Raw genomic sequence first — 27289 nt, 5'->3', positions numbered from 1 at the left:
CTTTGTGATCGTCCAATGTTTCCACAAAACTAAAGACTTAATTAAAAAAAAAAAAAAACCCAACAAACCCCCAAATCAATGAGAAGGCCACAATATGCTTACAAAATTATTTAAAGTTTAAAAGATACCATTAGGGCTAACCCCCTTTTGTGTCAAATTTTCAAGTCAGAAATGCACTGAGTAGTCTGTTGCCAGGCATTTGGGTGAAAACAAGCTCAAAATGAAAAAATGGCAACGGGACTTTAAGTGCTATTAACGTTATTGTGAATGCAACAGATTTTACTTTAAGCAATAACAATATTCAAAACAGTAACACATCATTTAATTATTTCTTGATGTTGTTTTATTTAAATTTTATACTTCTAATAAGTTTTTTCTTCACTATAGCTTTTCATAATTCCATATTTAAAAGAACAAATTAAAAATGTGATTTTGGTTATTGCAAATAATTAATTTTTTCCACCCTGAGCTCCAGTTCAAATATTGCTTGGCTATAAATCAACATCATAAAAACAATTAATGCATAGCTTTCGTATTTTTTTAAATTATCCAAACTCAATCCTGTGTCACCAAAGCACTACCACAAGACATGGAAAAAGACTTATCTGAATCACCATTTGTAAGTACACAATTACAAAGAATTTAAGAAATATCATACTTTGACTAAAGATCTACACAAGAGTAAACATGGGTGACTGGAGGATGTACAGACCAACTAGGGGATGAAGAAGGACATATGGCAGGACATGAATGTAGAATTAACTGCATACTACATTATCAGGCTCTGAGCAGAGATTCTCTTCAAGAAAGTCAGCACATTTTAACACCAATTTTAAGTATGCAGAAGGGATGATATTTAAGGTGTGAATACTGCACTATAGGGTAATGCAAATGCTTCTGCAATCCCCTCATAACATTGTTTTAAACAATAAAAAGAATGCAGTAAGGATTGCTCACTTAAGAAAGATGCGGAAGAAGAATGACGACAAGAATAAAACCAATGATTCTTAGGTTTGATCAGATATTAATGTTATTTTTAAGACAAGAATAATAATAAAAAAGAAAGTTGGTTTTAAGTACTTTGCTCCCCAGCCCAATCACATCTTATTCTACAAATGCTGATCCTAAAGGACAAGGATTCACTACAGAAAAACACATCCGCTGAACAAGTAACAAACAGGGTGATTAAAGTTCCTAACAAACCAAACTCAAAACAATCCGAAGTACGCTTGGGAGCATTTAACAGTAGGTATTGTAGTCTATGTAAAACCAAGTTAGCAATTTCAAAATTATGAATAAGAACTAAAGCACTTAAAAATCAGAACTGAAATTAAAACCAAGCACTCAGCACTTAAGATAGTTTAACCTTAAACTATCTTAACCTCAAGCCTTTAAAATACATGCTCTAAATTACCGGTTCTCTACAGTTTTTCAATATCTGAAGTATAAAAAGTGCAACTTTTCATACAACCTGACAAAAGTAAATCACAGTGTAGCACAGAAAGAATGCAGAAGGCTGTTGCATTTCGCTTAGTGAAATCTGTGAAGCAAACGGAGGTTTTAGAAACTTCAGCATTTGTAAGGTTAAGACAATTTCAGTTTCCTAAGGGTTGAACTGCACTCTGGACAAATTCAAGGCAGCTCACAGAAGACTTGGGGTATTCCAAATTTTGACCTTTATGCAATGCAGGTCACCTTGCAAACAAATAAAAGAAATGATGCTAGGTAAGAAGGAAGAGACTACAATGCTAACATCACAGAAAGGTGATACCTTTCTGTGAAAGATACCTTTCCACTGTGAAACACAGCTTTAGCTATGTGGTTAGCAGAAACCCTGGCATGTGATCTGTACGATGACATTATACTAATGAGGGAAGGGAACTGCATGCCTCATCAAGCATACCTCGTCTGCTGGTACCAGCCTGAAGCAGTTACGCTGTGGCTATGACTGAGTGGCCTTGACATGCCCCTCAAATTTCAGTTCTGCAAGAGTATGGCAATCAGAAATGTAAGCTGAGAACCCAAGAGATTTTAAACAGGAGAGTGGGGGTGGTGGGGAGGGAGAGAAGATGGGTTGACATGCACATGGCCAATGAAACATTCCAGTGGATACCATTTTCTAAGGTGTTTTTACTGTTTTAAAGAAAAAAAAATAGTAGGAAAACTGTTTCTGGCCTTCGCTAAACTGAGTGATATGCATTATATGGAAGCATTCCTGTAAACAATTATTGAAAGAATTTCTGGCTTAAAGTCAAGTGGAAATAGGTTGTATGACTTTCATGAAACATCTGCATCTCTAATATGAAGTTTCCTGATTTTATTACATAAAAAAATCTCCTATCATAAGAAACAAAACTGGACTGTATGTACCAAGTATGGTATAGTCCTGGCAAAACAACTCACAGGAAACTAATTTAGTCTCATAAATTATAAGAAGAACATTACAGATTACTGATTACATCACATTTGTGAATTTGTTTACAGACTACTTCTTAAATTTTTCCTTTTTTTGTAAATAAGCATCACGTTTTGTAAATACACAGCATATTTTATACAACGTACCAGCATCTGAAATTACCAGGCCCAAAACAAAAGAAGGATAAATGAGAGGTACTCTAATTTTCATCTGAAGAGTACAGAAGCTGCCTTTAAGAGTGTATTCCTATGCTGATTCAAAATAAGAACTCTAGGAATATATACCCTACAGAAAAGACAGACACAGCAGACCTTTTGTATTCCAGTAACAAAACACATGCTGTAATCTCTGTAACTGAGAACAATCCAGTGTCAAACTATAAGTTGTCTAAAATTCCCTACAGCAAGCACATTTATCAATGCCTGCCTGCATACATAGACTCACACACACACACACACGTTTCTGTAATGACAGCATTGCTCAAAATCATTGAAAACAAAAACTCAAGGCAGTGCAATTCCCAGTTGCTCTACATCCTGCCTAGAATTCACAGGGAAATCTAACAGCATTAGCAAGGGTGAACATAGACATCCATATCCAGTGCCACCACATCTTGTACCTGGAAAGTCAGACCTTGTCGAGTCTAAGAGTGTTCACTATATGTTAAAATATACAGTTGTGAGAATTTAAATAAACCTAAACTGGGAACATGGTGAAGAGAAAGTGGAACCCAACACCAATTCAGAAATTAGGCTGGCGTCATGCATTTTAATACTCCACATACGCAGAAGTGCAAGAAAAGCTAAATTGCAGAACAGCATCATATACAGTCATATGAGAGTCTAAGTGATCTTCAGAGATAAAAATACAGACAGTGAAGTGTCTAACAGGCAATGAACTAGTGACTAAGTACCACACCTAGCTGACGTGGTGTTCATGCATTTACTCAGCCTTTTTACACAAATAGATGAAAATTTGATTCAACAAATACATAGTACATTAGAAAATGTAAAATGCAGTAAGAATAACAAAACTACATAAGCTGTCAGAATGATTGAACATCCATTTGACAATCTGTATATTTCTGCAATTGTACACACACGTGTGAGCCTATACTTGTAGTGCTAAAAGGTGCCTTTACAGTGCTTCAGACCTCTCTTCAGATAATTTAATACACTGTGAAACTGTACTCTTTTATCAAGTTTTCATAAAAGATACCAAATTATAATTGCTAACTGAAGAGAAAGAGACTTCTTATTTATAGAAGAGTGACACATATGCTGTGCAAGAAATGGCTGAAATTCCTAACACAAACTTCTTTCCAAAACAGTAGAGTGCACCTCTTTGCTCGCTGCAGAAAACATTAAGACTGAAAACACATCATCATTGATGGTGACTTAATTCATGCTGACTGATGAAATGCTGACATATGAAAAATACAGATTATTTTTTTAAACCTTCCTGTGACACAGAGAAAGCTCAATTTATTCCTATGGACTTACTCCTATCTAAAATACACTGTAAACCCACAATTAGAAAAAAGGTCATTTATGAAAAAGAATTCTAAGAAAGTTGCATTATACATCTTAATAAAACACCACATTAAAGGGAAATTAAAATAAGATTGCATAATATATTACCAAAAAAAGAAAAAAAAAGTTGAGCTGTTCTTTCTAAGTCTGCACAAGCACGTATACGTATAGTTTCTGCCTCCAGGAAAGAGAGAGTTAAAATGCCTTTCCTTTCCTTTCCTTCCCTTCCCTCTCTAATGAACACCTGTTCAAAAGGAAGGGCTATTAAAAGAGCCAGAAGAGTAACAGGAAAGGTAGTGCGTTTGGAGGAAGTCACAGATTCTTAGGCGGGCACAGAGGCCGATCTCCAGGAGACAGAATTTCTGGTTTGTTAGTCACACTGTTTTCATCAGTATTTATGGGCAGACCAAACTGCTGAGCAGACTTCACTGTTTACTGCTCCATCACTCCTGCTAGTTATCCGGAGTATTTTGGAACAGTCAATGCAAATGGCAAGAGAACAGAGTTACAGCAGTAATATGTGAAGTGCCCACAGGCATTTTACTCTGAGCTCACCACAAATTGAAAATTAGTAGGTTCTAAATAGCAAGGGCACAATTTAATTTCTTCTTTAGACTGCATCAACTTAATCTTCTTTGGAAGAAGTAGCACTCTCACTGTTTGAAAAACAGACAGTATTTTGGGCCAAGAAATCAGAGTCTGAGCTCTTAATTTCTAGTTTCGTAAAATTTTAAAACCAATTTATCAGTATCTAACAATATGTAAGATTTAGTACAACCTGTTTTAGCACAGGTTTTAGCACGAAGTGCTTTAGTACTAAGAACAGTCAGAAAAGAAAAAGATACACCACACTGCCTTGATCTGACTGGTGTGAAGAAACTGAATTTGCAACCTTACTGCTGTTAACACAGTGAGAAACAGCTATACCATAGATGTCCTTGGAGAAAAGCAAGACAAGAAAAAACCTCACAGCAAGGTTCTTAAAGGTTGCTTTTAGGAATAACAGCTTGAGGCTTGCTGAAAACTGAAAAAAATAAACAATAAGGCAAACTTTTCTATCATTTCCTCAATAGTTTGATTTATAGTTGTGAGTCTAAACCTATACCCATGGCATCAAAGAGCAGTGGCACCCTGCAAATATTAAACAGTTGTTCTATCGTCTGTCAGTTTATCACCAGCCAGCCGGTGCTTTACACCTGTGGAAGTCAGAGGCAAAAACTTTCTCTCTTTACTGTCACAAATAAAAAATATTCCTCAGTAATTTGAGCCCAAATATACTGCACTGATTGTATATATGAGAGTGTTCTATGCAATAGATGATTTTTAAAACAGTTAAGACTTACCAATCCACTTAAGGCTAAAATCCAGATGTAGGAACCAGAGGTTAGGAGCTAGAAGAGAAGAGCAGTGATTTAAAATTTTCATTTTACAAAGCTGTTGTTGTCTGAACTACTATGTTCCAATACTACATAGTCTATGCACTTATCATGACAATGGCAGAAGTCAGACATTTATCTCTAAAAAATACTTTAACATAAAAAAAAGATATATTCTAGAAGTAGCAAAAGTGGAAAAACCACAGGGATCCAAGAATTATTCTCCTTCTACAGAACAATACATTTTATTTTCATATAGTATACCAAGTATAACAGGATGTAAGTTATAGGCTGCACAGAAAAACAACTCTGAAAGGTACACTGAAGCAAAAGGAAATGACTCAGCAGCGACAGCAGGGAAGTGCAAGTGAAGCTCTCAGATGTGCAGTCACCAAGAAGCTAAGCATGAGCATCAAAATTAAAGTTCTCACTCGCCCAGTGGCACATTTGTTGACATGAAATCACAGAAATAGGTTGAAATGATTTTTTTAAAAAAGCCTGCTAACCAACAGAGCAACTCATAGTTTCTAGTGAAGTATGCAATTAATCACCTGGAGAAGACTATTACCAACTGGAAAACCAGGCTGAAAACTAGACTGATACTGGTTACTAAAACAGTTCTGCATGATGCCAACTGAATCATGAGAACACCTTCCCTCTAGACTTCTGACTACGGAAAGTGTGACTTGAGATAACAGCAGAGTTTACAAATGAGAAGGCAAATGATTTTTCCCCCAGCCCCTGTGTGATGATAGCAACCGTTGTGCATGCAGCAGAGAAGTGAAGATACAGTGACCAGCAACAGCAGTGATCTGCGTCGGAGGCAGTGTCTGTATGCGAAAACAAAAGGCAAAGGGTGTGATAGAAAAGAGCTCAGACAATATCATGGCTTTCCCAAAGACTGCAATAATAGTGCTATGGACGGGTTCGGAAGAGACGAATCAAGATTTCTGAAAGATCAAGAAAATAAGGTGCCGGAGCAGAAATTCAAGAAATCCAAAGGCTGAACAGCAAAAGGGATGAATGGAATGTTCATGTGGAGAATGAGTCAATATTCTGAAACTGACCATTCATTCTAAAATACTCTTTACTTCTTCGCATAACTATGGCGCTTACCGTTGCTAGTGCTAAAGCTATTTTTGAGTCTCCGGAATATATAAAAATGAGTATAATTTCTCATAAGTTTGCACATCTCCTGTTTCATAATTAAAGTTGTGACATGAGTGTCCACTCATTTCTAGACTGGTGGAGTATTTTTGTGTTGTTTTTTTGAACAACTACTGCTTTTCTGCACCAAGTACCGATATTTTTCCACTCATATTTAACATAACACTACATGATCTTGTGCTCTACATCACACTATTTTAAATTACCTGTCACAGGCTAATGCTTGATAAACAAAAAAAATTTATTTGTATAAAAGCGGAATTCAGCCAAAACCTTATTTACAGACAGCCTTATATAGAAAAATTCTGTATTCTATAGCTTTGTTTGAGCTCTAACAGACAATGGGAAAATAAACAAACTCAAGATATAAGCAAGTTAGAAAGGTGAAAGATATATATGCCTTAGCATCGGTTCTGTTTTTATCTATTTTCATCTAGTTCATTTGCTGACCAAAAATCATACATGTGGAAGCATCAAAATTCACAGACAAACATACAGAAATACCAACTACTACATTAATGATTCATTAAAAGGTGAACAAGCAAGTACATACCATACCTGTAAACCCAGTATGTAGACCAGTGTCTTGTTTGTGATAGAAAAGTGGCCTAATACTTGTGCCACCTGCACTCTTGGAATGGAGGAATAAAATGGTACAAACAGCGCAAACACAGGACCCAGGCTGCAAAAAGAAAGATACAGATGGTGGATAAGAATGATACTAGCAACAGTGGTGTAGAACAATCAAAAGTAATTAATCTTCAGTACATAACAATCAAAATGTAATACCACCTTGCAAACACAGGTCTGTCTTAGGAACCAACGATTAGATAACTTGCAGCATTCAGGACAATAGATTCATTGGCAAGTAAGAACACGGCAAGAAGAATCTGATTTCCGAATGTTTAGGACTGGAGGCAGCAGAAACTGCAACATATTTAGTCTAATAGCAGATTGTTTCTATAAAATACAGCACACAAAGAGAACAGTAGTACTGTCCTGCATCAGAACAAACCTCTTTGATTCCAATGGACAAATGGTAAGGATTAAACCTTTCCCAAAAGGTTATGGAAACCACTTCACTTACGGAGTTAAGCTCCTAATATTTACCCAGGCTTAAGGTGTTAGAGGGCTGCTAATATATTGCAGTATCTAAGATGGGAATATCGAGCTTGATTCAACTTCCCTTTGCCAGTGACTTCCATGGCTCTACAAATAACTAATTTTCTTTAGGGTCCTCACCTTAATCACAGCACAAGGTGTTTATTTAGTTCCTAAATCCTCACTGGAAGTAGTTTCATAGAATTTAAGACTCAAGCATCTTTTACAACGACCAGATACCTAGACTGAACTTGTGAACATGAACTAGTACACTTCATCCAGATACCCAGATACATAGCTTGTGTTCCTCACAATAAAGCACCCGGAACGCTAAACCATGTATTTAAGGACAACAGGGGAGACCACAGCAGAATCAATGCCAAAGGCATGGATATGGGAGATTCCAGAAGAAAAATAATTCCTAGGGTGGAGAAGAGGAAGAAAAAAAGGTCATTTCAGGTAGCCGTAGTCTGCTCCACTGGTGGGTTTATGGTGGTTGTGACCTCCAGGCAGCAAGCTGCAGGCAAGGGGAGGATGTCGGCAAAGTGCCACCTACCCCAGCTGAGTCCTTGCCCGTGGTTCTGTGCTGTCCTGTGTCCAACAGGCATGGGATGCAGCATGGGCTAATTTTTCACTGCTCACCAGCTTATCAAAACTTTCAAGAGCTGCAGCTTCCACAGGCCTTTAATTGAAACGGATCTTACTAGACTCAGTGGGAATGCTGCAAACAGCAAAAAGCAGGACCTAAATAACTTGAAGTGCTCACTCAGAAAGACTTTTCCCTTCTGGAGGAACTACTGATAGGAGTAATGCCATGTGAAATGATGGTCCAAATATTAAAACTTATGTTTTCTAAATAACTGTCAAATGCAACACCCACAGCTATGAAAAACAAACCCTTCAAATATTATTACTCATTTAATGGGCTGTGGCTTTAGAGAATTTCATTATCATGTTTGTTATATTTGAAGTTCAGCTTGCTGAAAAGCTTCCTCTCTAAGGACTTAAATACCGTTTAATTATAGAAACATTTTTAGTACCACCTGTTTAACACACGGTCAGATGCACTTGCATATACTGAGAATGCTAACTCAGGAACTACTGAAAAATGCTCAATTTTGCATATAATCCTTCTTACACAAACAAAGAACACCTGTTCAAACACACACAACACATTCTTAAAATAAATTCAAATTATATAGGCTGTAGGAGTTGGTAGGCACAGCTATAGGAGTGCCACATACAAAAATAATCAATCAGAAGTGCTTCCATTGTAGACAATATTCACTGAAGTAAATCAAGTTTTATAAGTGAAGAGAGAAGAAAAACGAAGAAAAAAAATCTTTTCCCTTATTAGAAAAGTAATTTTAAATTATTTCTTTCTATTCTTACTACCCTGAGGGAGTACCAAAACTGTGGCAAGCTTTTCAGGTTTTATTCCTCCTGTAATAAACTGTGACTCACACATACAGAGACTTCACATGCCAGAGCGCACTCAGTCATAAGATGGGAAAGTACAAAAAGGAATTTCCCTCGACTGCGAGTGCAGTTTAAGAAGAGATTAGAGAATGTTGAAAGATTTCTTAAATGTTATTATCCACCATTAATGTCAGCAGAGATCATAGAAAGTACTGCCCTAGTCCAGGGTAGTGATCCATGTAATTCAGAGTCCAGTGTCTGACACTGCTCAGCAGCAGACAACCTACAGGAGCTAGCGGAAACCTGTGATGTACCTTTTCTCCTACAACAGTAAGTTTGTAGTGACCACGGACATATGCCTCCAAAGACATCAGGTTTTGGTTTTCAGAGAGAGTTCACACCTAGTGTAAATAGGCATAACACAAATATCCATTCAGGTATCTTTTTAAAAAATTTTAAAATACAAAATATTTTGTGAAACTCATGTACACCTGATCCACTGTGTGAAAATTTACTCTGATTAAAGTTTCACCCTCAGCTTTCATGACATAATTCTGTATTTTTTTCTTTGAAAATTTCAAGTAATCTTTTCTGTTGCTTTCAGAATTTTCTCTACATTACTCATGCTTTGTTTTAGAATATCTGTATGGACATGCTGCAGACCTATCTAGAGCAGGTTTGTCAAAGAAGTTGCTACGTAACAATACTAGAATATGACTGACATAGAAAGGGACAACAAAAGGACAGCTAAGGAAAATGTGGACCCACTGCCTGGTAGAAAAAGGGACCTAGGGACAACAAACATGAAAATGTCAAGGTACTTGATGCCTTTCTTTGCCTCAGTTTTTACTGGTTAGTTTTACTTTCAGGCCGTCCAGGTCCCTGAGCCTCTTGTGGGACTGGAGCAACACCTGCTGTAAAAGAGGACAGTTAGGAAGCTCTTGAGCCCAACTGGCCATGTCGGAGTCAGGAAGAGGTGGGATGTACCTTAGGGCACTGAGGGAGACGGCCAGTATTACTATCACTGAAATGTCACGGTGATCAAGGCAGGTTCCTGATGACTGGGAAAATGCAAATGTCACACCCATCGTCAAGAAGGGTAAAAAGAGGTTTCAGGTAGCTACAAGCCTCATCTCTGTCCCTGGGAAAGTTATAGAGTAAATCTCCTAGAAGCCATTGCTGGCCACATGATGGACAAAGCTAATAACCTGTATGGATTTACCAAGGGTGATTGTGGCACTGAGGACAAGGAAGGGGAAGGCACCAAAAGTTGTACGCTCTGACTTTAGGATGGTCTTTGACTGAGCCTCCTCTTGTTTCCTTGTAGAAAAACTGGGGAGATATGGACTGGATAAGCAGATATAAGGGAAGCTGGCTGCACTGCCGAACTCAAAGGGTTCTGACCTGCAATACAAAGTCCAAGGGGCAGCCAGTTACTAGCAGCTTTCCTCAGGGATCCACACTTGAGGAAAACACTACTTAGCATCTTTATTAATGACTGGGATGATAGGACAGAGTGACCCTCAGCAAGCTGGTGAATGCCATCAGATTGGAGAGAGCAGGGTCGCATTCAGATATTCCTTGATGGGCTGGAGAAATGGGTTGACAGGAACCTTTCAGAGTTCTACAAAACCAACTGTGGAGTCTTTCACCTGGGTTGGAATAACCCTGTGCAATGGCACAGACTGCTAGAAAACAGATTTGCAGACAAGGAGCTGAAGAATCCTTTGAACGTTAATCAGCAGTTTGCCCTTGCGGGAAAGGTCGATTGCATACAGGGCTGCATTATCAAGTCACCAGGCCAAGAGAAGTGATTGCTCAGCACTTCTGATCCTGAAACTGAATCATTGTGTCCACTTTTGGGCTCCTCGCTTCAGGAAAGGCATTGATACACTGGAGCAAGCCCACCTGGGAGTAATGATGGTCTAGTACCATACCATGTTGCCTGGAGCTAGAATCTCCATCCACAGAGACACAGCCTGGACACACAGCCCTAAGAAACCTGTTCTTATTGGACATGCTTTGAACCCAGGGCTGAACTAGATGACTGCCAGAGGTACTGTCCAACCTAAGCTACTCTATCATTCTGTGAATAATCAAAGTTTGTTCCTGAAGCTCATAATCACTGGAATAATTTCTGTTCTGTTATTTCACTAGACAAGTACAAACATCCATCTGTGTTCTGTAAATAAAAGGGCTGGTTCTTAACTCTTTTAATTATGTTAATTAATTGTTTGGTAACATACAGTAAGATTTAATGTCGACAAATGGAAAACATACTCTTCATAGGTTAGGTTGGAAGCGTCATCTAATCCTGTCCCCCTGTAGATGAGGTTGTTCAGAGCCCCGTCCAACCTGACCCTGAATGTTTCCAGGTATGGGGCTTGTACCACCTCCCTGGGCAACCTGCGCCTGTGTTTCACCACCCTCATTGTGAAGAATTTCCTCCTTATATCTAGTCTGAATCGCCCCTCTTTTAGTTTAAAACCATCACCCCTTGTCCTACTGCAACAGGCCCTATTGAAAAGTTTGTCCCCACCTTTTTTATCAGCCCCCTTTAAGTACTGGAAGGCCTCAATAAGGTCTTCCTAGAGCCGTCTCTTTTCCAGGCTGAACAAACTCAACTCTTTCAAGCCTGCCCTCACAGAAGAGGTGTTCCACCCCTGTGACCATTTTTATGAACCTCCTCTGGACCTGCTCCACCAGGTCCATGTCTTTCTTTTAATTTTTTTTTTTATCTTATTTTCTGCTTTTCCCCTCAACCCTTCTAATCTCCTTTCCTCTACTTTCTCTCCTTTTCCAGAGACCTTTGTCCCTGCCCTGTGTTCGTTATACTGGAGAATATCAGCAACATCCTTTCAAGTGCCATGATTAACTTCTACTAGACACGAGATGTCTATGTGCAAAGAAGGGGCATAGACACAAATACATGCTGACTCTAAACTGAGCTTATGCCCACTTAAAGTTTAGGAAGTTACCTCAGTCATATGAGTTGGAAAATAAAATTTTCAAACCAACCAGGAAATTCTTAAACCTGAAAGATTAAATTTTAGAGTTTGGACACTCTAGATGGACACCACATCCATCCAGCAGGTCCTACAACAATTGTAGGAAGTACAGAGTCACGTACAAAGTCATGCATACAAGGCAGCTGAATGTCTGCAAGCTCATTGTTGATAAAATTTGGTGCTGGGCAATGTGGGAATCAGAACTACAACTGTCACTAAATCAATATCTGCTGATTGGTGTTATCTGGGTGCCTGAAGGGGTGAGAAATGTGGGTGGAGGCCATAGTTGCATTCCTCCATTTTTCTGCCCAGGACAAAATGAGCTGTTACAGATACCCAGGAAGGTGTAAATTAATGGACTTGGCGTGATCATCATAAGCAATAAGCTTGCCTATGGTCCCACCCACCCTATCGACGCAATAAGAAAAATGAAGTATGAATATTGCTCCGATGCTGCACCTAAAGTTGGGCTGCGAGATGCTTTGGAACCAAACCGAAACAACAGATTGATGGATTCACTCTTTCTCCACCCCGCCACACCAGGGAAGCCTTGTGGGTAAGATTCATAACCTCCATCATGCTGAGTGCTTCTGTTTTCCCCGGGAAACAGAGAGTTTGTAATTGCGATTGCATTTGTTTCCACTGGACTATTTGTGAATCTGACGTGCTTGTTTTACAAAGAAGCCGGGCCTACAGGGGATGGGCTGTTGTGCGTTTGGTTTCAGACCTATAGTGCTGGGTATTTCTTTGGCAATAGAGCTATGGCTACACTGCAGTTCATCAATGTATCACTAGCAATCCAAAACAATCTGTATATATTGCTTGTAAATAAACCATTATTGTTTGTGCACCCAACGTGCTTGTTTCACACATCAGCTGGATTTAGAGCAAAGGGGATGTTCGCATTTCAGTGTTGGGCTTATAATACTGGATTCATTCCCTAATTGCAACAATCAATTTTATCCTCATGTCCAAAGAACATGTTAAATTTCAACATTTGCGGTGAAAAAGAAATAGAGCAGACCAGATGGGAACATTGCACATCATAGGCAGTGATGAGACCGGTTTTGCACAGAGAAAAAAAACAACTTGAAGGAACAATAACTTTGAAAAAATAAACAAGAGATGTAAAAACTACTGGCTGAGAAGAATCAGAGGCAAGTACTCCTCATAAGAGAAACATGCGACTTAAAAGGTAAGTATTAAACGCAGATTAAAATAAAAACATTTTAACGTTAGTAAAGATATGCACAAAATACAGGAAAAACAGTTCTAAAATGTATGAACAAATGGATAGAAAGCTAATGTTACTTCTGCAAAAATATCTGCTGTTGTCAGTGGAAGTTCTGTGGGATTAAACTTGCAGAAATAACCTGTTATTTTATTCAGAATGACTCACTACACTTACTAACTGCAGTGCTGTATTTTTCTTCATTTAAGTTCTTCATAAACATTAATCTGACAAATTCACAACCACATATTTTTCCAGGGACTAAAAATATCAGCTATAAAAGCAGCTGCAGATAACACAGAGCAGGTAAACAGTGTGCCTGTAATTCAAGTTACTAAGTTACTTCAGTGCTCTGTGTTCCTACAGGCTGTCCAGACACTGCCATTTATGCTTAAGGTGCCACTCTTTATTATGAAAATGTTAAACATTCTCAGTAACATTCATTAAAATTAAAATAACTCCCTGGAATATGACCACCCTCGACAGGCGGGATCCTCTGCCTGATGGAGCCCAGGACTCAAAGGAACCATCTATCGCACCCAACCTTTTCACTACACGTGAGCAGGACACCCCAGTGCCTGACACCTCTCAATACCAGCAAAAGCAGTAGGGTACGCTACCCAGTACACATCTACCAGTACCTAACTGCCAATATTTCATAGGAATTCAGGAAGAAAGTGGGGGAAAAAACCAAAACAAGGCAAAAACTGAAGTTGTGCCTCTTCAGAGGAAAAGAAAGGTTCCTCCTGTCCAGAAGTCAGACACCCCCCCCTGGAAAAAAAAAAAAAAAAAAAAAAGCATTGATTTTTAATGCCAAGACTATCCAACAATGTCTTCCGTAAACTGCTCAGCTCCATCGTAAACCGGTTTCAAGATCCTTTCCCTTCCCATTGGTGAGCTAATCCAGACCTCGTCTCTTCTGATCACTAGAATCTTTCTTCCAATTTCAGTTTTAATTTATTCATCATTAATAAGATGCTAATATATGTACTCATCATTCTTCAGCTTTTTCTAAAAAGATCAGTTAATCTATCTCCCTCAACCTTTGTTGTACTAAGGTGATTTTCAGTTCTTGACCATTTCTAACCTACCAGCCTGCTGCAAGATACAACGTAAACTTTCTTCGGTTAGGCATTCACAATATACCACCCTCAAGCAAGCAATTACTGAAGACCATCAAAGAATTATTCAGTTTAGAGCACTATGAAGATAATTTTTTTAATTGTTCTTTTTTAAGTCAAGGCCCCTGTCCTTTATTTAATATATGATTAGCATGCTGCCATTCATCTAAAGGCCGAAGTATGGAAATGCAGGTGAAAACAATGGAGCAGTATAGGAATTGCTGGCAAATCCCATGCCACAAATAAGTACAGTATCACAGGGACAATTATTTATCCTTAACTGGTAAGTTATTAATGTCAAGTAGGTGGTACTAAGTTAGTTACTCATGCTTACCCACTGACAGTTGCTGCTCTATATCAGATATCTGCAGCAAGTGATTGATGGTGACACCTTACCAGGTAGCTTTGCTTTCATGACTCATCCTATCAATCAATCAAACCATAGTTTGAGTTTAGCAAGAGAGAGGAGTTTGCACTTTCTAAAAGGCAGAGGCTCCCAGTGAATTCCATACTCAGTTACAACTGGCACAGAAACTGGAGCTAGAAGACATATGAAGGCACAAGGAAACATTGAATGGATTTACATGGAGGAGTATTTTGTTGAGGGTATTGAAATTGAGCCATATTGAAATTTTTAGTGTCCCAAGTTCATCTATGCTTGGGTACTTAATTTATTTTTCAGCTAGATTAACCTAACACATTTTATTTGGCCTCTGCAGAGTTACTGTGATTCACTGGTGAGTCATCATTTACTGTTCCTCTTATTCAAGTCACTTGAGAAACTACATTTATCCACAAAAATAAGGCAGGATTCAGCTACAGGTTAGTTCTAGGCACCTGACCTGTCTCTCAGAAAACAAAAGGATTTAGTTTTGGAAGTAAAGGAAATTTTGCAGTTAAGAAACAGGCTGGCTGGATTCATTTTCTGATTGATCCATAAACACTCTGTGTAATTCAGAAGTAGTTTCTCACCTTGAGTTGTAGTTCAGTAGATATGGAATTGTAAAGCTAAATCCAGCACCATTTGTAAACTGTTCAGATAAGAGGACTGTTCAAAAAGGGACTAAGTAAGCAGACAGAAAATAAATCATCATAGGCATCATAGCATACTGGTCAAAATATTAACTGCACGGCTTTGATGTCACCATCTCCAGAAGTAACAAATTAGTATATTAATATAAGCGTTACTCTCCTTGCATGCCAAAAGCAATACAGTAAGTTTTGAACACAAATGGTAAAACCAAATGCATACCACACTTTTGATACATGCCATATCTTGGTTTAAATGTTCAAATTCTGGGAGAGTCAAACAGATATTGGAGAAACAGCAGCTGGATAAGAACAGAAAACAAATAACTAGAAGGATAAACAGTGACTGAAAGAATGCAACCTGTATCATCTAGCTCAAGTCATTAATATCACATCATGCTAGGCTGGATTGGTAGCTAATGCACCAGTGTGACTCAAAGGGTGCCATCTTGTAAAATATCTTGATCAAAGGCAGGCAATATTTTATCAGATCGGAGCAGGAAGCACATATTGGCATTATTTCATAATGGTAAGAGTATTTTGAAAAAACCATTTTCTTTAATATGACGCTGTGGTACTAATGTCAGCCCTTATTCAAAGACTACTACATGCCTATTTATCTCAAAATTTCCCATTTCTACTACATATTTTTGCTGCTGGTCAGGGAACCACTTTGCAGTATTAATTGATCAATTAATTTTAATTATTTAATTTATTATCACTAATTAATTAATTTAATGCTATTCTGTGAAGCAGCTAAATAATTAAAAAATAATTTAGAAACAAGAAGGGAAAAAACACAGAATAAGACCAGCAAGTTCCCTCAAAGACCTTCTGCCCATAAAAACTGAGGAGCTGAAAGCTACAGATTGAGTCCTTCAGCTCCTTGACATCTATGGGGAATCAAGCCATGCCTGTACTGGGAGTTCCACACCATAAAAATTAGCGTATAGTGCCAAAGTAAAAAAGTAGCTCACAAGGCTCTACTTCATTCTGCTATAGCAAAAACATTTCCTATAAGACAAGGTACATTTAGCCAAGTTCAACTTTTTAATTAGGTTTGCATTTACTTTAGGCTTTCTGATGGGCTGGACATGTTAGTATCTCTGCACACTTTCAACACTGCAGCACAAACGTGAACACAGCCCTGATGTTTCCAGTGAGGCATTCCACAGCCTGCATGGGTTGGACTCACCAAAAATAGCATCACCATGACTACTTGCTGGTTCTTTAAAATCAGGCCACTAAAGGAGGCCGCATTTAAGATAAATAGTCCTTTGTAGTCATGAACGATCAGTATGAGCTTTGGGGAAAATCCCAGGTAACTCTCAACCACAGACTCTAACAGCAAATGACAGGAATTTCCATCTATCTCTGATTTCACAAACCCTCTTTAACAAACACACAATCTAACTCTTGTATTCACATTCTTTACCCAGAAACAAGGTTATTCCAGGTAACAACAGGTTACCTCACAATTTGACATCCCATTCCTTTCCCATTGCTTCACCACCCATTCTTATCAGTATCATTTTAGAGGAATCAATTCGTGTTCTAAGAGCTTTTAATCTTTAATGTATTTACCTTACATGCATATTATTATTATTAACCTTGCTCAAAATGCAATAAACGGCTTACAAAAGCACACATCCTCATTAACCTCTCAAACCACCAGAGTTCCTCAACTCATATATTTTCAAACGGTGTTTCTGTAAAGCCTCATCATTACAATACTAAAACGGCACTGGGAATGTACACAGGCTGGTGAGACATTTGTTTTTACACGGCATCTCAGTGTGCCTCAGTTCTGAGGTTTTCTTGTGCTGTGTCAGAACTGATCAGTTAAAACACGTACTGATCATACAGCTCTTTGTTACAAACTAAATTTATTTTTAAATGCAAATGGCTTATAAACAAAGTTTTTCACTCAGGGATTTTAACTGGTCAACAATTGGTGAAGTAAAGCTCTGAGTAAAGTCCCTTCTATGAAAGTCAGTAATACGTAAATTCAGGGAGGAGGTTTTTTTCCCTATTACTCTCTTTGAACTGACTAATTAAAAATAGATGCTTTCACATCCCATAGACAGCCAGCAGCAAATCAAGACCAGCATACAAACAAGGGTTTTTCTACCCCTCCCACTAAAGAGACTCACGTAATCACACTTGAAAACAATGTGCAAGGGAAACTTTCACAGTCAAGTCATCCTGCCAATGCCCTTAACTGCTCAGAGGACCCAAGAAGCTACAGATATGTAAGTACAGAAAAGAATTAACTTTTTTAAAAAAATTTTTCACTGTACAATGGCAAACAATTCCAGAAAGACTGTTTCTTTTCTGCATTAGACTGAATATTTTCATGTGGTAGGAAGGATAAATGACCTTTGGATGTAAGAGACAAGGATCGTGCAAGAAATTCTGTGATATTTTGTGTTCACGTAATGCTGCCAGCTGATTTTTATATAAAGAATCTGTTGATCCACAGTATCAACAAGTTACTTCAAGCCTTTCAAAAACACAGGGAAATATTTGATACTGCATTAGCTTAGACAAATTTTTTAGCAATAGCAATTATAATTATACTAATAACTACTGTACACGTAGTAAGGGAAGCATTGCAGTTAAATCATTCATCGAACCTCACAGAACACTTAAACAGTAGGAAACCATCTTAAAACAAATCTGTACTGTGGTCATGAATGCATTGCTTCCTCTATCACATGTGCTCCTTGTCTATAAAACAGCCTTTATTATCAGCTCGAACTCCTCAGCCACTCTTCTTATGTCTAAATATTGTAATAGAACATTTTAAAAATTCAAAGTTTTATGAGCTATTCCTCTTTTACCTTCAGACATGCATTTCTTTCAAAGTTTTAGAAAGAATTATCTCTCTGAATCACAATCACCAAATATCTTTGTGTTTATTAATGATCTTCATGCCACAAAGGTAAAGAAATATCACAAGTGATGTGATTTTATTACATTTTATACAATTAAAAAGGATCCACTTTTCCTATTATACTGGCAAAACAAGATAGACTGTTCAAAGGACGATAACTATCATTTATCTCACAAAACAGAGATGGCATGCATACCTCTGAGTACAGAAAACAAAGGTCTGTCTAACATTTTCATGGCTCCTCCTAAAGAGATGAGGGAACTGAAAACTTACCTGGCAATTTGTCTCTAAGAACTTTTGTGTTCAAAGATTGAGGAGTATGTATACATGAAGTGAAAAACAAACTTAGGGCAGAGTTCTGAATTTGTAATCCATAAAAGTGAAGATTGTACTCCTACAGGTTCCATATCACACAGAAAAATCCCCCACATATATAAGCCGTCCATGTTTTCCAGTACTAAAATACAAATTGTTATTTGACCCCTTTTTTCTTCTCTTGCAAAACTGTGAGTGGCTCAGGTTTTTATTTAGTTTGGTTGCTATATTTCAGACTCTGGCCTTTTTGCATTAGTATACTAAGGCAAGTAAACTTCAGGGAGGCTAATCATCTGAGCATCAGCACAGCTCTCCACATTAACGTGGACCTTTGGCAAAGATGATTTATCTTAGATAGTTCTTACACTTTTCATTGGACAGATCACATTAGGTAAGAGAGATCCCACAGATAAGAGCAAGATATGTACACTTCAAGTTACTTCCACCTTTTCTTTAACTAGTTATGCACCAACATTTCAAATCTATTTTCATTTCGCTTACTGTAGCTTCTATTATTTTTGAGTACCAAATATAACTGTCATACAACTGTCATGTAACAACACAGCAAAATCTACAGTAAGAGATAAAAGCAGGACATAAAGATCCCATAGTGTGCACATCTGCAACTTCTGTTAAGTACTTAAAGAATATTACAACCCTTCATAGCCATCATTAAGACAATTTCATTCATTAAATGCATACTTGGGATGTTTGCCTTATAAATTTGGCTTTAGTACTCCAACAAACTTGGGTCTATACCAAGGAAGAATAAAAGCATTAGCCTGGAAACTGTGTCGCCAAAATCAGCTGCAATCTGAGGATTCAGTCTTCAGGACATCAGGCCTACTCCGTGTAATTTAGGACACAAAACTAACAGCTTTTGAAAAAAGGTAAATTAACATAATGCACTAGAAGGAAATGAGTGTTAAAGTATTAGGAAGAATCAGGAAGCATTATGTCACATCTCTCTCTTGCCTCAGTTTTTATTAAACCACGTGTAGTTCCCAAGCTGCCAATACGCACATCTAGAAATATGTACTTTAGGTATATGTTCTTTCTATATTAATAAAGCATTCTACTATGCAACTTAGCATGCACGCTTTTTAATACACATAACTTAATTGAATCAAGCATTTTTCTCAAACAGAGGAAACACTACAATGAAGATCACTTGTATGGTAAATTAGAAATTCAAACAGTAAATATGACTGGTCAGAAAACAAATAATTTTAGAGATTAAAGAAAAAATTAAATCTACATAACCACAGCACTGAATATTTCCCATCTTGTAAGATTTACACAGCTTACAGAGGCCTGTTGTAAGCTCAGTAAATCCTCAGGTCAGGCACTGCAGGGAATGAGAAGTCTCTTTCTGGACCATTCCTTTTAAAGAATTTATACTCTTTGTGCATACCTAAAAAACATACAGTGCTTGTTAAAGAAATATTGGCCATCTCAAAGTGGCTAACCCATACTATGTACAGAGTCAGGAGAGATCTTTCTAATGATCTCTCATGCCTTTCCAATAATTTCATTAGTATCCCTCTTAAATTAGCTACTCGACAGATGGACCAGGGATTCATCTCCACAGAATGAAAATTATGAAGAGAGACAGACAAATTTATGATACATAGTTAAAACCCTCTACATGTTCTCTGTTCTGCTGAAAGACAGATGGTACTTTTTCAGCAAAAGCAGGAGATGAGAAGAAGAAAATTCAGCATACAGAGAGAGCTTTGTATCATTGCTGCACATAATCTAATGCCAAGTAAGCTCAGGTAGCAACATTGAAATTGCTGGCTCATAGCTTAAGTCTATGTTATCATGTTAAATGTATGTTATCAGTTAAATGTATGTAACATTACAATACTACATATTAAGCTCATCATACATGAACATCTCTGTGAACCAGGGCTTTGGATTACATAGTACTTCCAGACTGAAGCCATCATTCTGTTCATCAAACACCTTTTGCAGTAGAGAGTCTACTCTGAGCTGGGCTTCTTCCGTGCTGCAGTATAAATGTAAAACAAATGAATAACGCCCTTCAAATGTTTTCACAGAAAGCCAGTCTCCTAAAACAACTTATTTTCCTTCTTTGTTGAGATTATAAAAAAGACTTAGAAAGTCACCTGCACAGATTTCAGACTTATTCCAGGCAGATTTCATATTTGTAAGCAGCTTGACACGGTACCATAATTTTTTTCCCCAAGTGGATACTGCTGCTGTCAAACATCAAGAAAGCACACAGAACCAACTGAAAGCTGCCTAACCAACAAACCTCATGAAGTAATTGGTTAAAGGAAACCTTTTCTTTCCTTGGTGGTCAGAAAGCAAATACAATGTTAAGACAGGAAAATGCCAAGTGAGAGAACAATAAAGAATAACCTGCTCTGGTTGCAAGCCTAGGCATAACATCAAAATTAATTTTAAACTATCCAAGGCATAAGGTCCTCCCAGGTAGAAGCAGTGAGCAATGGCCATACCCCTAGACTGGAGATATCCTAGGACACAGCCAAAGCAAGAAGTACTGCAGAATCACAGTGAACTAACTTGTCGAGCTCCCAGTGCAATGCTACCCAACTCTATCTTGGATACCTAATCAACCTGAGCAGAAAAAGCAGGGACATAGTGGTGAGTACGCTTCCAGGTACACCGACACCAAGCAGCACCTGGAACCCCATCTCCTGTGTGGGACTAAGCTGGGGTTATAACAGATGTCATAGGACTATTTTGCCTTGTGATGAGACATTTGAGAAGTTCATCAATGAGACAATATAAAGGGAAAAGGCTCAACAAAAACATCCATTGCAAATTAATTTTAGAGAAATTTTAATAAGAGACTCCAGCATTTTTTAACAGGGAGATTGACTGACCAAAAACTAAGTGCAAATGGCTGATTTGCTTTCTCTACAGTTCTCCAAATTAAGACCGAACATTTTAAAAAATAGGCTTTCAATGAAAAAATAGTGGAATCCACACACAAATAACTAAGGAATAATATAACCTGGGTTATAAAGGAGGGCACATTAAGTAAGTGGTCTGTGTCACCAAGTATCGTGTGTCTGCAGACTCAGAAAAAGTAAGAACCTGAATAGCCTTCTTTACAATACCAACATAAACCCAGGAATTTTAAATACTTTTTGCCTTAAAATCCTGCATGTACATTTATGCCAAAATACTGTGGCAATGTTTTCTAAAATTACTAAATTGGTAAGGTAAATTAATGGTTTTTTTTTTCCAAGTATATACTTCAAAATAGTATTAATAAACTTAGAAAACCACTGGGGAAGGGTATTTAACCCAAAAACCTAGAAGAACAAACATTTTGGAAGTGATTCTAGAGGGTGGCTTCAATAGCACATCTGGATTTGGGACAGTAAATGGTCATGTTCTCATAAGATAGTCAGGGTCACAGCTCATTAAAATCAGTAAGAATCAAGTCGAGCTAGTCTGATGTTTGCAGCAGTAAAGGAGGTAACATTCCCCATTTTCCCTCAGAAAACACACCAGAAAAAAAAGGGCCTGCTGTTGTTTTTTCAGATATATTCTGTGGAAGATATCATATGCTCTGTATGTATAAGCAGCTGATTGCTACGGATTGATGCCAAAAAATAAACAGCAACCTGACACAAAGAATAGGATTTAAAAAAAAAGGGGGACGGGAGAGAGAAGGCTTGTCTTTGTCTTTCTCAGTAGTCTCAACACCTTTTAGGAAGGAAGCATGTTTTTAAATGCAGCTCTGTTGAGATTGACAAGAAATACCTGCTGAGGTGACTGAAGTTCACCCAACAGCAGTAAGAGCTCAGATGTACAAAGAAGTTACCACAGCTCAGGTGATGCACAAGAATTTGTTAGATGGTAGCAACATCATCATCTGTCTGGTCCCCAAACCAGATTTCAGGTAATATAGCTCCTAGACATCATTGTGAGTGCTCAAAAATGCCCATACATAACTACACACATAGAAAATACTAATACTCATCCAGAGTATTATAGTAAGTGCTCCCTATACTAACAGTCAAAATATTTAAGGTATAACAGAGGATCAAAAAGAACATTTTCCCCGTCCAGCATTGACTGCCACAGCAGGCAGAAGAGCCTGCTGACATCCTCTGTCAAGAAGCACAGCTAAGCTATGTCGAAGCAAGCTGAGCCACGGTCCTCCACCTTTCTTCCCATCTGTTTGTGGCCAGTTTGTCTGGCCATGGAACTACTCCCCAAGTATATCCATGCTAGCACCATGGATAGACATAAACTCTCTCTCAGCTAGGACTCCTTCTTAATACAGCCATGGTTCCATACAAGGTTGAACATCTTATTTTGAGCAATAAGTTCTACATTAATTTATTACATTAAAAATCTGACTTCATAGCGCAAAATTAGGTAACACACATTTTATGAAATTCTACTCTTGATGTAAAAAAAAAAAAAAAAAATTAACTGAAATCACGGAATTTTTCCTAAACCATACTTAAATGTGTTTGTAGAACAGATATTCTAAATTTTACAAACCTTTAAAGAAAAACAAATGAATGGACCTGAAAATTATGCACATTAGTTATGAACCAAAACTATTAAAACTTTATAGTGAAAATAAAATTATGCAGTGAATATGCTGTAGCTAGTTATTGCATTGGAACTATTTACAGTGGAACTTAGATTATTGTCCCTTATATACGTTTAAGAAATTATTTTACCTAAATTTCAAGGAAGAGATGAGTAGAAGATAGATGTCATGCTGGGAGTGTAAACACGTAATCAGAAGCATTTAAATGAGAGAAACAAAACCAAATATCTCACTGAGCCTTACCCAGGTGCCTACACAAACCCACACCATTTTTTGCAAAAAAGCAGTCTGTTACACTTGTGTAAAACAAGAGTCATCCTACATGCTTCCATAAGGGAAAAGATGAAACAGGAAGAAAGTGTCTCAGAGTAATAACTGCTGTATTAATCAATAATCAAACACACTAACGCCAAGATACTGTGAACAATGCAGAATTAACTAATATAAAATTACAGGTATTCTTAAGTCTGCACTACAGCTGAAGCTGCTATTTATTGGTTTAATTCCCTTGCTCAAACCATAAAACCCCACTTCAGATTTGACTTCCAACCCTGAATGCAGTATTCCCACTTTTGGACACGTCTTATATAAGAATCAGAACATTATACACCTATCAGAATCAGAACATTATACACCTATCAGTCAAAATCACAACACAACAAACATAGACTTAATATACTATCCGGATACCAGATTTCTTCCTTAAACATCTAATACAATCCAGTTAGGTATTTTAACGCACATCATCCACTGCTCACAGGTCTACTCTTTACAGAGACCCTTAAGCACCCCTACTAACCTAGCCAGAAGTCTGATCAGGCTGGCTTAGAACACAGTAAATGTTGCAGGTACATTAATTGTGAACAGCCCGAAACACACAGGACAATCTCCTCAAAACATGAGAGAAGACACTAACCTTTTAAAGCTTTCACAAGTTAATAAAAGGATAATGAATACTTTCCAAAATGTGTAGCTTAAAACTGAGCTTAAAACACTTAAAACTGAGAGGCGTTTCCAGAAAGACTTTTCTAACGTAAACCAGGCTACAGTTGTTTGTAAATAATGTGTGTTCAAAGGCAGATCCTCAGAAATAACCTAGCTGCTTTAACAAAAGGTACCAGACAGACTTTAAACTCAGGTTATAACCAGAGTTTTATCTCCAGATAGAATTCTGCATTAATTCTGCAGAAGCAGTCTTGGTTTGACTGCTGTTTTAACCCATAAATGATGCCTTTAAGAGGCACCATTTTGCAGAACAGCTGCTTGAGGAGTAACATTAGATGTCCCATCCTTTCTGACATTTATGCTTACACTATGCAACTGCCAGGTAACAACACACCTAAGAAATACTTTCCACTGGAAGCAATACCAACAGGATGGGGTCCTTTTCACTCGTGAAAAGTTGATGGATCATTTTTAATATTTTTAAGTCTCCCAGATCACTGCTACTTTGCAGCTTGTCCAAGCTACTTCTGACTGTGCAGATTAAACAATTTCTACATCTACTAAACCAACAACATGTAAAATAATTCAGCTGGGTTACCTCTCTTTGACAGCACTACTAAAAAGTGACTAAATTATTAGTCTTGAGAACTTATGTATATAACAAAATTTAAATTAGATTCCAAAAGCCAATTCTTAAAACTAGTATTAAACAAGATGAATTAATATAATGCCAATATGGTAGGAATGCTGAAAAAAATCTAGTTTCTCTAAACAAGTTAAACCATCACAATGTGAACTGTTAGAAACAAAAAATTCCGAAAAATTAACCAAAACACAGTTAAAAGATTTTCTCTGCTTGTCTGATCCTTGGGGACTTCATATGATCCTTTATCATGTGGTTTCTTTACACTCCTTATTCCCCTCAAATTACTTTAAACAGTCTCCCACCTTCTGACCATCTATGAACTTCACTTTACAAATACATTACATCCCTGGTTTATGATTTTGCCCCCTGTCTGGCTTTTTGTTTGTTTGTTTGGGGAGAAGGCTTGAAAACTAATTCACCATAGTGAAGTTTCATTTCAGTTTTCTACAGCCTTGCTTTTTGCAAGAGTGCTTGGCGGTTGTTACGCAGAAGTTTATCTGCATTTATTACAAAATGTTCCCTTGTGTTGTTTTCTTCGTGTTAGGTCTACAGAGCTTCCTGCAACAACAGTGTTTACAGAGATGGACACTTTCACAGCTTCTGAGACAAACAGTTCCACTTGTGACTTATATGAGCACAAAGATACAGCAAGAATACTACTGTCTGTCTTCTACAGCTCCATCTTAATCCTTGGGGTGCTTGGAAACACGATTGCCCTCACCGTCATTTTTAAAAACAGAAAGAAGATCAACTCCACTACGCTCTATTCAACAAATCTTGTCTTCTCCGATCTCCTGTTCTGTATCGCCTTGCCTACAAGGATAGCCTACTACGCCCTGGGATTTCACTGGCCGTTTGGAGAAGCATTATGTCGAATAACTGCTCTCTTGTTCTATATCAACACCTACGCAGGTGTAAACTTCATGACATGTTTGAGCATTGACAGGTTTTTTGCTGTTGTCCACCCCTTCAGATACAAGATCAGAAGGATTAAATATGCCAAGGGCATTTGTGTCTTTATCTGGTTTCTTGTATTTAGTCAAACTTTCCCATTACTTATACAATCCATGTCACAGGAAGAAAAAGAAAGGACTACATGTATGGAATATCCAAACTTTGAAAAAATAGCACACCTACCACTTATACTTCTTGCTGCCTGTCTAGTAGGGTACCTTATTCCTCTGGGGATTATACTATTTTGTTACTCTCAAATCAGTTGCAAACTTTTTCAAACAGCCAAGGAAAATCCACTGACTGAAAAATCGGGGATAAACAAAAAAGCCATCAACACAATCATATTTGTAATTATAGTGTTTGTCATCTGCTTTACCCCGTATCATGTTGCGATCATACAACACATGATTAAGAAGCTTCAGAATGAACCCTTGTGCACTGAAAAGAAAATTTTCCAGAAGTCACTCCACTATACCGTTTTTCTGATGAATTTTAACTGCTGTCTGGATCCATTCATCTATTTCTTTGCATGCAAAGGATACAAGAGAACTGTAATGAAAATACTGAGACGACAAGTGAGTGTATCAATTTCAAGTGCTGTCAGGTCACATCATGAAGAAAGCTCACGTGATGTGGGAGAAACACAAATGACAGTACTTGCAAAGTCTCCCAATGGGAAGCTACCTGAAAAATAAAGTCTGTAGCACACTGCAGTGGAGCAAGCTTAAAAATCCAGGGTCCACAAAAAAACCCCCTCAAACCTCGGAGTGCTCCCTGTACAGCAGCTGATGTAAGATTCTGTTTCTCATGATGTCAGGAAATCAAGTGTGATATTGGACTGAAAAAGAATTGTCACAGGACAGCAGGAGAACTCAGCATTATAACTTTGTAGGTGTATCATTTTGACCAATCTCATTATTTTTGCCAGGAAATACACGCCACAGTGAATGTTCAAATTCCACACTGCACACGTGTATGTCTGGATGTTATTAACTCAAGCAAAGACCTGATTCACAGTGTGCGTATCTGAGAAAGGATTAAACATGAACAGCTTACAATCCAGACTGACTACAACTGGAACATCTGAAAATTGCAAGATCTGTAGCTGAGCTCCAATTACACCAATGGTTTTGCTAGCCAAGTCACACAAGCAAAGGAAATCATACTGCGAGATAAAATGGGCAATTTCTGTGCCCGTTTGACTGTCACAAGTGCTTAGTTTATAGCCCTTTGGAGGTGAAACTGCATTTTGTAGTATTTGGAGTATAAATGTCTTATTGGACAATTCACTTAGATAACATTGTCAAATATAATAGATGAAAAGTTAATGAACTGTTTGGTTCTCCCCAACACTGAGTATCTCCGGTATATAAATTAACTCATCTTTGCATGGTGTATTATCTCTATACTCCTTTTCCTAAAGGAGCACTTTTCTTTCTAGTATGTATTGTAAAGAGTGACTACTCCAGTTGTATATAAATTATTTATAAACACAAAAAATAAGTTGAAGCGAGAGACTGTAATATGAAAACTGCACTGTTTCAGTTAAAAGAGTAGTGATAC

The 27289-nt window shown here is 37.7% G+C and overlaps 2 protein-coding genes across 2 annotated transcripts in view; one reads left to right on the top strand and one right to left on the bottom strand.

Annotated features, from left to right (window-relative positions):
- The window catches only part of UBAC2 (UBA domain containing 2), an 86380-nt gene that overhangs the window by 25593 nt on the left and 33498 nt on the right, over nt 1-27289 (bottom strand). Inside the window, exons 4-5 of the mRNA XM_010136920.1 lie at nt 7050-7173; nt 5292-5339 (exon numbers count right to left, since the gene is read on the bottom strand). Coding sequence (XP_010135222.1) covers nt 5292-5339; nt 7050-7173 — 172 coding nt within the window. The remainder of the gene's footprint in view (nt 1-5291; nt 5340-7049; nt 7174-27289) is intronic.
- GPR183 (G protein-coupled receptor 183) lies at nt 17547-26421 on the top strand. The gene is made up of 2 exons (XM_010136908.1): nt 17547-17652; nt 25317-26421. The coding sequence occupies exons 1-2, from the start codon at nt 17573-17575 to the stop codon at nt 26419-26421; spliced, it is 1185 nt and encodes a 394-aa protein (XP_010135210.1). The 5' UTR covers nt 17547-17572.

This window comes from Buceros rhinoceros, unplaced genomic scaffold (assembly GCF_000710305.1).
Source record: "Buceros rhinoceros silvestris isolate BGI_N320 unplaced genomic scaffold, ASM71030v1 scaffold11080, whole genome shotgun sequence".
Classification (NCBI taxonomy): Eukaryota; Metazoa; Chordata; class Aves; order Bucerotiformes; family Bucerotidae; genus Buceros; species Buceros rhinoceros.
The sequence above is the reverse complement of the archived record's forward strand: the minus strand, read 5'-3'. Positions and strand labels throughout refer to the sequence as shown.